The 13437-nt window shown below is 41.8% G+C and overlaps 1 protein-coding gene across 1 annotated transcript in view; it reads right to left on the bottom strand.

Annotated features, from left to right (window-relative positions):
- LOC131883645 (uncharacterized) overlaps positions 1-6785 on the bottom strand; it is a 20806-nt gene extending 14021 nt beyond the window's left edge. Inside the window, exon 1 of the mRNA XM_059231157.1 lies at positions 6154-6785. Coding sequence (XP_059087140.1) covers positions 6154-6202 — 49 coding nt within the window. The 5' untranslated portion in view covers positions 6203-6785. The remainder of the gene's footprint in view (positions 1-6153) is intronic.
- Positions 6786-13437: the final 6652 nt, after the last annotated feature.

Genomic DNA, 13437 nt, shown 5'->3' with positions numbered 1-13437 from the left:
TATCTAAATTCGCGTGTAAAACTGGATGATGCGACGCCACTCCAGCGACGATCATCCCTTTTTATTCGCACAAAGAAGATTTTTGGTGGGAAGAAAAGAAGCTGGTAGGATCGAATGTTCTTAATATCTTTACGACGTACTCTTGTACCAGGTCCCATGCATTCTCCTTCATTGTGCGAATGGCGATGAAGAAAAGCTTTCACATTTCAAGTAGACAAACTTCAATGTCAAGCAAGATCGCACCTTTCATTGTTTTCCCTGGTAAGGAGATCACGCTGAGGAAAACCCTTACCGATTGTAGATCAGTTTGTTACCATGCCACGAAATCCATGGATAAGGTTGAAACTTCTGAGGTTTTGAACTTCCAGGATTGTGGCCTTTTCGGTTCTTTACACATGAAATGATTCTGAGAATGGCATTGTTCTGGCATGAACCTCATCTCAGACTCAGGATGATACTTTCTTTGTGCAATGTTCCATATGAACACTCCCAGCCCACTTGAATTTCCGAGGATCCATGCTGGGATGGCAGAAATGGAACGAGGTTCGACTACTTGACTTTGAAAGCGGCCAAGTCACTGAGTCACTGAGCCACTGAGCCATCGAGACGCTAGCGGCCCTTCCTGCTCTGATTTGTGCCCTTTTCCTTCTGTCTGCCTTTTGCCCTGGGGCTTGTTTGCCCCTACAAAAAAGTATTTGTTTGCCTTGAAATATTAGACCCGACATTGGGGTCGTTTTCCAGCCTTCGAAAATAAATCTTCTCATCGAAAGCATGTGTTTGGAAGTGGCCTTTTAGTTGGCGATGGTTATCCTCAGCCCAAGCGAACAAACATGGAGATCTCAAGATGCCACAGAGCAGTACTGTTCCTAGGTTCAAAAGGCTGTTCCAGATTAGGTTGTGTGATTGTGGTGGTGAAATTCTGTTCCCTCCATCTTTGAGATTTAGATCTTTGTTGTGGCTTGTGGGCCCATGGGTTCTAGCACCGTCGTTGTCGTCTTTGGTAATGTTGGTGGTGTTAGTTGTGGTGATGGTAGTACCGAGCAGATGGTCCGTCGGATAAAGGATGGCAAATTCGAGGTTTTTTGCTCACTTACGTTATGGCTTTTAAGGCTCTAAAAGTCATCCTCTTCTTCTCCTCTTCCTCCGCTTTCTCCTTTTCCTCCTCCTTCTCTCTACATGTACTTCTTCCTTGGCTCGTTTCATTCTAGTTGCTTGCGATTTACGAAAAAAATGGAGTTAATAGTGTTTATGCATTTTTTTTGTCTCCATGATCAAACGATTTGGAATGCTTCAATGTTACGTTGTTGCACCATTCGTTACTAAACGCAAACAACCTATGAAGTGAAGTTGCGTCGATTAAGTCGTAAGGGAAGATGCTCTTAATTGAGCATCGAAGTCATTCAACTATTCCTATTTGAATGGTCGTAAAGACGACGAAAGGCTCTCTTCATTCGCTTGGTATCCTGCTGGCTTAGAATTTAATGTGAAAACTTCTCAATATGCTGTTAGCTATGTGTTCCACTTTCAGGGATCCAAATAATCTTGTTCGTAGCGTATGTCTACTACACACACAAAGGAGTTAAAATGAGGTAGAGTTTACGAGAAGAAGCTTTTTTTCTATACCCAATGTCGTGATTACTAACAGTGCGAATGACACGCGGTTGATTTATTCCTCTTTGGGTGGTGAGCAAAGTTGTCACCATTAATTCTGGAGAAGAAATTTGACAGTAAATCTGATCAGCCAGACTTTCCTCGTGTTCTTCAAAACTAAACCATAGCATTTGAATTCATTTGCATTTAGCTCAACCTTGAATTCAATGGACCTCGTTAAATAGTTCTCTCCGACGATTCCAAGGAATCAAGTGAAAATGGCTGGGAACATCATTTCATCTCCGACCAAGGGAAACGTCGAAGTTACCCCTGAAACGTCACATTTGATTGTGGGATTTCACCGTTGGGCCAGTTTTTGTTCAAGTTCTTGTTCAATGCACACTGCAGAGATACTAGCTATACTTCATCAAGAGCGATGAAAACAGCCGATTCAACCTGTTCGTCGTCGGCAAGTCTCTCCATATCCTCTACCGCTCTAGCCGGAATATAGCCTTCATCAAACGCTAAGTAGCGCTTCAGCAGATCCCTAGGCAAAGGGTGGGCCAAACGGAAAGTAGACCATAAATCTTTTTCATTAGGGTCTTTCTTTTGTCGTTAACCGCACTTTCGGCGAGATTCCTCGGACGTGGCCAAAAAGGAACAGGAGCTCACGGAACTCGCGTCCGGTGAGCATCTGTAAAACTATTTCGAGAATGGAGCCATACACAGTTCACACACACATACTGTACGTATGCAGCGTGCGGGCTGAACGAGAAGCCCAGTAGATCGAGTGGAGGTTGGAGGGGAGTGCGCAGATTTGTCTGCAAGACGAGGCCGTCGCCAAACTTCCATGTCTAACGGAAAGAGTCCTCCTACACTGGACGAGGTTTTCGAATAGGGGAGGATCAAAACCAGCAAACCAGCTAGTCAGCCAACTAGTCAGCCAGCTAGCCAGCTAGCTCTGATCTGGTTCCCGTTTTGGCATCCTTTTTGACTTCGTCTAAAGGAGGCAGCTTGAGCGTCCCCAGAAGAGGTAGGAAAACCAGTATGCGAAGAAAGAAGAACTAACAAGACTGGGTATTGTAGAATTTGAGCACGCGAAGCGTTGTACGCCAGAACATTTCGTTGGGAGAGTACCACCTTGCCCAACTGAGGATGGAGTGATCAAAAGATCAGGGTGGTAGTGGGCTCCTCTTGTTGTTGTGAGGAGTGTGACAGGAGCCATTAGCGAAACGCGGTCCAAAAATGGGGCCATATATATCAAGAACTCCATCGCTGTTGGAACCCTGAAAGGAATCTGGTTCGCCCATTCTTTCCTGCCCTGGCCATTGATCCGACCAGAGAGATGGCAGAAATTGGAAGCGATAACATGGACGACAATCGAAGAAAAGAGAGAAAACAGGCAGGAAAAAGAACAACTCATATGGTCAATGGTCATCGGGTGCATGGGGAGAGGTTTCTTTATTTCCCTTTCAACCAAGGGCTTCTGTTTTGACCCACTTCGCATGCTGAAAGATGACATCTTCATGGCTCAACCATGACCGGTGTGTCTTAAGAGCATTGCGGTAGCTACCTTCAAGTCAGATTATCACGAACAATCCGACAACTTCAAAAGAGAGCCATGTCTCTGGATCGCTCGCCTACAATAAGAACCGTCCACTACTTTTTGCACTCATCAGTCTCATTTCTTGGCTCCGTGTCAGGACAGGTCCTATCGAGGAGGTGGAATTTGACCTTTAAGCACCTTTTTTTTTAACCTCTTCGTTCCGTATTAGGTCAACACGTCCCATGGATTTGTCTTTGTTCGAATTTGGCTCGAAAAACATCTTCTCTTGTCGGTTTCTCGACTCGAGCAATAAGAGATGAAGGTTCCAGCCTTCATAGCAATTAAGGAATGGAAGAGCTCTGAAACTAACAATGGACACAAATCCCCAGGGTCTAAGTACTACCTCACTATATATGCAAAAGAAACTGAGACGATGTTGTCGTTTTCAAGGTGTGCACTATGAGCAGTACATTGAGGGAAGTATTCTCGCTGGTTTTTGTTGTACGATTAGAAGAGGTTTTTGTTAAACGATTAGAAGAAAGCCTATCAATAAATACATACAACACAAAAGAAACTCTAGATATATTCGTCCACTCATTACAATAGCAAAACACGCTCGTTTTTGAGCAAGCATTGAATGTTTGTTAACTTCAAAGTTTGATGAAGCGAATGTTTTGGTAGTTTCATTAGAGAACCCCAAAACTGTAAATGAGACTTTTTGCCCGAATGTGTTCCAAGAGATGCTGAAAGAAATGGAAGTCATTGGGACAGCATTCATTCTGGCAGGGTGGAACTTCTTCTCAACTCTTATCCAACTCCCAATCAGATCCCATGGCATTAACAGCCAAGCAAGTTAGAGTTGCTACACGATGAGTACAAGATACTGAAAGGACCGTAAAGGGAGAATACTAAGATGTGCTCGAGGAGTATTTGGTTCTAACTAACACTCAATGATAATGGGTCTGAGTGATGCCCATGCTCGGTTCGTGTCAAGGGCTCCATCTTTAACTCTGGTTGACTTGGACAGATCATGAATGACAGACAAGGCCCTCAAAAGAGACAAAGAGTTGCGTTGGATCACTCTCAGGAAAACTAAGGCTGTGACTTGAGTGAGTCAATTCAGAGGGCGTTCCCAAAATTAATTAACATGGTCAGACTGTAATCTGGAGGATTCCTAGTTATTAAGCTCGCTTATACGCATCTTGACTTAAGAGTTGGATCATGCATTAAGATTACATAATCTCGTTGAAAGCGGCTCTCTTTTTTATCAGGCATCCGAAACGCTCCAGTGGTGCTCGAGCCTCGTTCCACTTTCACCAATCACGAGGGAACAACTATAATGCTCTACATGCAGCTACGTGAGACTACCAATCCCAACTCTTTGTGACAATAAATGTGGAACGATTGTACAGAGGGTGAAAGACTATTGGAAGGCTCTCCAACTGAGAACGCTTGTTCCATCCGGGGCCAAGAAGATTAGGTTTTGATCCCTCTTTCTTCAATTGCTTTCGTTCCAGATCGTTCATGTCGACCTATTGCATACATAGTTACACACATGTCCAATAGTTCAGTGAGCACTCCAACCAGCACACTAACACGAGGACCCTCGCTCACTCGCTCACTCGCATTCTTTGTCAGAGTTGAGCACGATCCCCTCCTCCTCTACCTTAATTCTGCCAGATCACGGCCAGCATGGAAACACTACTTGAATTCCTGTCCAAAATCACGTTTAAAAAACTGGTATGGCAATCGTGCCATGAATTGGCCTAATGTGACTCTCCAGCACTAGACAATCATGCATACAGTAACTAGGAAAAATATGGATTGCTTTTACAAAATCACCCTTCACTCATTCGAGGATCAGGATCTACGTACACATGCCAAGTCGAATAATCAGAAAAGCGAAGGTAACAGAACCTTGACGAAAGGGACGATTTTCCTGTTTCTGAACCCAAGAGGGATTAAGGTTCGTCCAATTGAGGTGAAAACCGAAAAGTGTGTTGAAAAGGCTGTGAATGCAAACTGGTCGATGAAAGAAGGCGAGGGAAAGAACGAATGAACGAAGGAACGAAGGAACGAAGGAACGAAGGAAAGAAGGAAGGAAGGAAGGAAAGGGATTCTTCCCTGTTCGTCTTTTGCGTTTGACTCGTTGGTCTCGTTAGACTACTAGATAGTACCTACTCGTACAAGATACGAACTCATTGGCGAACATGTTCCTGGAAAGTAGCTTGGGCTGACAGGTCGCGTTGCGACTCGAAGTTGTACCAAAGAAAGATCCTCTTTATCTTGCCTACAACAGGGTACAATGAATCCGCAAAGGGTGACTACCGTAGGTTGGGAGTACGTATGAGGGTAAGAAGACCTTGTGGGGCGAGGGATTTGTAAAGAAAAGATTTCCAAATAGGGACTGCCTATTCATTCTATCCATTACGAGCAGAGGGTCGGACGGCCTCTTTCAAAAGTGGAGATTGAAAACTGAGTTTTCAATTAAATCAGGTCCACAATAGAAAATCAAATGTAAACAACAAGCCGAATGATGAAACACTCCTTTTTCGAAGCGTAAGGTTCTGCCTTATTGCATAAAACGGGACATTCCCACAGTTGAAGTCATTCAAACAAGACTGAATGCGGCAAATACTTTGGGCTTGATTGTCATCCGTCTGTCACAAAATATCGTATTGCACTTTCACAGGAGGAAAGGTCAAAACTATGGTGCCTTTCTTGGCCAATATTGAAAGTTCCGAGATTGTTCCAAAGCAGCCATCGTTTTGGTTCCATTGGTTCGATCTCAATTCTCAATGATGCTCCCACAAAGACCAATTTAATGTGACAGAAAACCACTTTGCTGAATCGGCTTATTTTTGGTATACGGACGGCCAAGGACTGAATTTTCCCCTAAAGCCCATGCAGCAAGATACTTTTCGATATCACCCGTCCTCCAAGTGCACGCGTGTGCCATAAATTCAGACGTATATGTCCAATATTTCGAGTGTCGCAATATCTCTTTTGAGCCTTACCTTCCAACATATATCCAAGGAAGACCAAACATAAGCACAGGGTCAACATTGTGTTGATCTAACTCCTGGGTTCCTGGGTTACTTCCATGATCCTACTCATCTAATAATCACACGTCACAAGCAGGCATGCACTCAAACACCACTGATTGACTCGATCATAGTGTCCACCCGAAAACTTATTGTGATTCGTGTGTGCGAGTGTGTGTGTGTGTGTGTCTTTCTCTTTTTTTCTTTGTTTGTTCTTTGAGTGCTCCGTCTTGATTTGATTGAATGCAATGTGGATCTTCTCACAGATTGGCTCGCCAGAAACATGTACAGTTAAGCACGTTGTTCTAACTGATCTTTTTGGCAAGCAACTGAGTGTATGGTCTCTCATGCCATACAAGGTTGGAAACCTACAGGCGCAGACATCACACACACCGAACTTGGTCCAGGGGAAAGGCCGTCTTTCACGATGGAAAGGTCTCTCGTCTTCGTCTTCTTCAATCTTTGTCTTCTTCTTCTTCTTCTTCTTCTCCTTTGGTACTAGCAATCGCAACAGCAGCAGAAGAAGGAGCGACGGTTTCCTGTCATTTGATCGGCGTTCAAACGCAGGAAGAGCGCTCAGCTAACAAACAAGCTCTCGGAAGTCAAACCAAACCAACCAACCAACCAACCAACCAAAGAAAGTAAGAACGAACACAGTCCATGAAGATGGTCTGGTTGGTTTGTACAGCCTTGGGTCTTTCGCAGTTCTCAGAAGTAAGCGACCAAAGGAGCGGTATAACGAGCGAGTGACCCTTAAACGAAGGTAGTGTCTTCATTTCAACTTGGACCTTTAGTGGAGCTATTTTTTTCCCCTCCCTCCCAATGAAATGGTGTCACAATGTTCAATAACTGATCACCAGATCATCAACGGCGTTTTGGCGTTCCTCTTGGGAAGAGTTAGTCAACCTAAAGGAATTGAAGGTTTACCATGTGGTCTGACTCGCTTTAGGACAAGGTCAAAAAGGTGTTCGAATGTAAAGAGAAAAATGGCCTTTTCCTGTCCATGACTTTCTTTGACCGCAAGACCTTCTTACTCATTCTTCCCTCCATCATGTACATGTTCCGGGATACTTCAGAGGTCATTGAAGGGACCCCAATTGAGAGACAATTGTCCTTGGGAAAAATCACATTAATAACCCGGATAAATGTCGCAAAGAAAGACAAATTGAGTTCATTTAGGACTTAAATAGAATTGAATGATGAGGTGAAATGTTTTGAAAACGAAAAAGTTGAACTAAAGTTTTTGATTCTCTGCATCTTGTTTGCCATGGAAAAAAGGCCAGATGTAATCGCTGTAATACATCTTACATTTTTTATCAAGTTCAAGTGTCTTAAAGCACTACCTATATGACAAAATCGGATGAATGGTTAAGTCATGTTCCCTGAAATTCTGAATATCTACGGCCCGGGATCCAGAGTTACTCATTCTCCTTTGTTTTAATTTCTCAAGAAACGTATTTAAATGTGCCGTGCTTGGAGAAAGCTCCCACTGATCCAAAGTCAAGTGGAAGTGTAAGAAGGTTCCATTAATCGTTTCTTCTCTGTACTGTACGTCTTCAAGGCTCGGTCTTTGGCCAAACGCGTCTTGTTACTTCTGCATGTACAATGTCTGGTACCAGATGGCCTCGTGATGTCGACCTTACAAAATATATTCGTGGAGCCACGTAATTTATTCCGCTTCCCAGAAAATGATATGGACTTACAAATGCCCAGACAATTAACATAGGAGGGCATCCTGTTCTTCTCGATAGGGAGCGAAGGAAAATGAGAGCCTCTTCAGTATTCTTTGCTTGAGCAATCTTCAACGTTTAGACGAAACACCGAGTGGTTTGTTGCCTAAACCATTTGACTCTTTCTTTTTTTGATTGAGCTAAACAGAACCTTCGTGGTCTCAAGTGTGAACAGTATTTGTATGCTTATTTATTGTCATCAAGATGTGCACGCACGTATTCGTATTGAGTATTTTTGTACTTGACGGATATCTAGAACGTATGGTGAGCAAAGTTTGAGTGAGTTCCATAGGCAACTCGCATTTCTACCGTACGTACTCGCTTACTACGGATTGAGTGAAGCGAAGTTAAAAAGTTATGGTACTACAAAGAGAAAATTGGTATGATTGTCGGACACTTCCCTCTTGATTATGGACATCAATCTCATGCCCTTTAACGGTAGTGCCCCTCTTGCCTTCATACCATTTGCTAGCAGTATACTGCATGACCAAATTACTGGTATTTCCGGCCTCATGGTTAAGTCTGAGTTCTGACCTCTAATTTGGGCTCACATGACTGATATGGAGGCTAATTCTTTAATTGGTCGAGGAGACCTGGGCGGGCCTCTTGGTAGGGATTAACGCATAACACTTTTTATCAGGTTTCCTTGACCTGCATTACTTGGAGTCAACCAATTATACAGTATATCCTACACAGCAAATGATTGAGCCAAATTTTATTTAGAAAGTGGTTGATTTCGAAAGAAAGTAGAATATAAAGGGAGCTTTTGGGAGCAATTCAACCACTTTAGTGGATAGGGGGGAGGGGGGGGCTAAGTCAACAAATGACCATCACATGTCTAACTCGAGAGACAAATCGAAATTCACAAAGTAGGTATGTTTCCAAAGTTTTTTGATTGACAGACAATTTCACGATGGAGCAGTCATGTGGGTAAAATGTTCAGAACAACTTGCGAGTTGCTTTACGCCAGAATATCAGAAGAATTCAACAACGAATTTTGAACTAATGCCGAGAACTCATGCAAAGCAGATTAGAATCGAGGAATTTTCCAAGTACAACTAAATTATCTGTGCCGGTTGCTGGATTCGGCCCACTTCGGTAGTAAGGCTAATAGGATTGGCCCACATTGGTAGAAAGTCATTGTAAAACGATCTGCAATTAATATAGAGGTACAAAGTATCAAAAACCATAAATTAATAATCGTTTGAAATCAATTCAAAAATCTTTAAAAGGTTATTTTTTGGTTTCATGGGTTTTTCTAACCGCTACAGGGAACGTAATCCCCAGTGCTATTAAAATGAAAGGTTATAATTCGTCTATTTATTACCTTTCAATCTTGATATGATATTTTGTCTATCAACGAGTTTGAGTTGGCAGACCGAGCTAGTCCTTGAATGTAAAGTAAAATGGCAAGATTAAGATAATAAATTTAATAATTGGATTTTGCAAGATGAGAGTGTAATCTTGCAAAACCCAACTATTAAATTTATTATCATTATCTTTCCATTTTACTCTCAAAAATACCTTACCATCAACATTTTTTCCCTGAAAAATGTGGATACTTTTATTTTGAGGAGTTCTTCATTGTAGAAACAGCCTTGAACTTCTTACCCGGGCATATCTTCAATGTGTCACGTAGTAGATGTTGTCTCAAGAACCTTCCTGACTTTAAAATGTTGTTCAGACCAATCTAATTTATAACCTTTATTAAAAGTACCTTTTGCTCAAGAAATTCTCACAATTTTAGCATTTTAAATTTTTGTTACTTTTGGTTGTTTTGTTTTCTTATGGCCAAGCAGCAGGTGCACAACTTGCGGTGCGGTGCTTTGCTGATATAATTCTCTTACCTCACCTTCATTTGACTTATTAACTATTGGGGACCATCAAGGATGATGATATTGGGGTTTATAGTTTAAACTCAAATCTGGAAGCACTGTCAACGACGCAAATTTACACCAAAGATGGCAAGATTATGTCGGCTGCATATGTGTTTCGACTTTAGTTGTTTTGAAAATTGAATTGTGTGGTGTTCTGATAGTCGCAAGTTCCTAGGGTAAGAAAGGTCCCTGGTTTGATTCGCCTCGCCGACTCGCCGAAGATTGTAAACGCTGAATCCACATTCACGGACGGCTATCCCGTCTGATTCAGAATATGTCATTGGCTATCCTAATACTAGAAACTGGCTTGTTTTTGTTGCCTGGCGAAGCTCAAATTTCGAACGCAAGCACTTGCGAAGATGAAAATGAAAATGAAACTTGTCATTCGGTGCTGCAGAGTTCTGCAGGGACGTCTCGTTCCCAATTGCATTGAACAAGGCAAGATATTGTAGACATGCGCAAACAAGAAGATTGGTACAAATACCAATGTATGAACGATGGATCAAACCTCTAGGTGGCTGGGGGTGGGTTGCTATTCCGCTCAACTATTAACATATTGACGTCTGTGTTCCTGATCATGATGTTTGGGCAAATGTTCTTGAACTGTTCTACAGTCAGAAATTGGGGTGGTATTTTTATTTGGCCTTTTCGGCCTCGAAACATTCTCTTGCAGTTTTGTTCTGCCCTTAAACTTGTGTCCCAATCATAAATGTATTGACCAATTAAAAAATCTCCTTTATGAGTTATCTCAAAGGTTCCCTAATTTTCATTATTGCATTTGAGAGAAAATCACACAACAAAGTTTCTACCTGACATGAGAATATTGGTCCTTATGTTTTTAGTCTATTCTCAGATGAACTCACGTTAAAAAATTCCGTTTTGTTATGCGGGTGGTTCATGTGGCAAGGGACGTTTACATCTTATGAAATATTGCTTGGACTGCCATAGCTAAGGCTCATTGCTCTTTAATGTATTGATCATTGTGCCACAAATGAAACGAGTCATCTTCCTACCGGGCGAATTGTGCCATCTCTTGGCAGTGTCAAAGCCAGACCATGAATAGCCGAGATTTATTACATGTTAGTCGAAGGATCTCCCTTCTCCCCCCTCCCTTTCCTCCCTTATGGAAACATCGTTCGGCGTACGTTCCATCCATGCTCCACGAGTACACATTACAATAAGGAGACCACGGGCCGACCCCCGTTTTCTCATACGTTCGTAAGTTCGTACGTACGTTCGGTCTTGGAGGGTTGAACAGATCAGTTGTTTTCCTTTTTTGGCCCTGGATCATCGTCGTCATCATCTTCATCACATGGCCCTGCCTGGCTTGGTCCCACGAGGTCGAGGAAGCTGGAGGAGGAGACCTAGAAGAAGACTAAGGAGACCAGGAACACGACCAAGATCGAGGGAGACACGGTGCTTGAACCACTGGAGAGTGAGGAATGAATCTGTTAAGGATTGGGGCCGAGTACCAAACTGGCCAAATACCCAGCTCCGTAGGTCTGTCAACGAATGGCTCTTGAGACCCTTGGGACGTCGAAATTTCATTAGACTTTCACATTTGAGAGCACAAGGGCGGAGAAAACTACTTGAGAAATGTGCATGGCCTATGATGAGTTTCAAGACGAAGACCCTCTACTCATTTTCATAAATGGATGGAAGCATTCATGGTAAAATGACCCATGTTCCACGGTCTATTCGACCTGAGGGAAGACCGTTCGTTCTTGGATCATTTGCCAAATGTCCCCAATTGATAAGACCAGGGCCAAGTTCCAATATTCCCGATAACGTGGCCGTTCGTGGGATTAATAGTGTCCTCCATTTTAGCACATTTTCTGCCGGGCTTCCTGATCGTCGCTTTGAGGTGAAGAAACAGTTTGAGACAAATAATTTCTATCTCCAGTTTTGAGATTATCCAGTTGTCTCATCTTCCTCACGAAAATACACGCTATTGAATTACGTTAATGGTTGCCTTGGAGTATTGGAAGTGGAAGAAACTGACGAATTAGCAATGTTACTCATTTTTTGAGTAGATTTTAGGCACGGACATGGTTTAGGCTACATAGAGCAATCCACAATATTATTTATGCACTTTGTACCATTGCACCTGTTCGACTAGTTATGAAGATAGATTTACATCTAGGTTAAAGCTGTTTTATAAAAAAAAAATCACATTTTGATCCAGTGGACCACCGATTGCCCTGAAAAAGAAGCATTTCGATACAACAAGGGTCGGCCAAAAGTCAAGGTTTGAAAAACAGTATATCTTTTTCTTACGTGGAACAAGGTAATCATTTAAGAGATTTGAAGAGTCAAGCGAACTGAACAAAACTGAAAAGCTAACCCGTGAGAAGTAAATGCGAGGTTGACACTTTTCCATTATGGAAAATCTCCGGAGCCGGCCTGGCATTATCGACAAATGGCGAAAGAACTTTTAGTGAAAGAAACGGGTTGAATGTGTCGTTGTTCGTACAACGTTAAATGCCACTCACCTTTTGGTGACAATCTATTTTCAGCTTTTATCCCCTCAATTACAGGGTTCATGCATTTTGAAACTTCTAATAATTATCAACACAGCCATCAAGAGTAATAATTATTAAACGCTTTGAGCGGCTACACAGGAGAGGTTGTTTACAAAGAGTACAACAAGATCTTCTTTTGATCTCTTTTTCTAAAGCGACAATTTCTAAGAAGAAATAAATAAGCAAGTGAAGTCTCGAAACGATAATCTGCAGCTTTCATTTCGCAACAAATGTGCTACTATTTGTCAAGGTTGGAGAATTTGGTGCTGAAACAAAGCTGCATATTTCTATTATCTAAGCTCCCAAGAAGATTGCTGAAAGGTAGTTTATTAGTGTTGGAGTGAGTCCGGTAAAAAATGGACTAGCGCGAGTGCCTTGATTTTTATCTTTTTTCGGATTCAGAAAAAGTCAGACAGAGGCAAAGGATTCGAAACTTAAGGGACATACGTCAAACAAAACGACTCATCTTAATTTTACTAAACTGGCAAATGAAATCATCATTCAATGGCTGCTTTCTTATTTGGTCAATTCCCGACAGAGTAAAGCCCGTTTACTGACGAAATTTGAAGAAATGATTTAATTTTTTGACGAATCTTTCAAAATGATTCGAGTTCCGGTAATCAAATCCGCAAAATCAAATAGAAGTTTTGAGTGCACTCGGACTCGTCCCAGCCCTACAATTTATCATATTGTTATGAGCATGAAGTCAACAGACTTGTGTCTTTGAGGCCAGGCCAGTTCTAGGTTAGTTTGAATGGTACGGTTTTGCAGATTACCAAAAAGTCAATTGGCCGAAGTTACTCTAAAGGTATTTTTTGCGTGTTCAACTAACAGAGAGACCAAACATCTTTTGAATTATGTATCTTTTAAACAATCTTAGCTTTTTTGTAAGTAGTAAAAGTAACAACTGAATAATACATACGGGGGCTAAAATCGATAAAAATAAACAGTATGAGATCGGACACCTGAGTACTTGCTGTTGTGATAAACTCACTTTTTAATTTCAGTATTTTGCCCCTTGGAGCTGATACTTAAAGATGCACAAAATAGTTTTTCATGATTTTTTCGCCTTTTTTATTTTGTTGCTGTTTTTTATATCAAAAATAAGTATACGAAAAAAAAGTAAGT

Source organism: Tigriopus californicus, chromosome 7 (assembly GCF_007210705.1).
Source record: "Tigriopus californicus strain San Diego chromosome 7, Tcal_SD_v2.1, whole genome shotgun sequence".
Taxonomy (NCBI): Eukaryota; Metazoa; Arthropoda; class Copepoda; order Harpacticoida; family Harpacticidae; genus Tigriopus; species Tigriopus californicus.
This window is presented reverse-complemented; position numbering and strand designations above follow the sequence as displayed.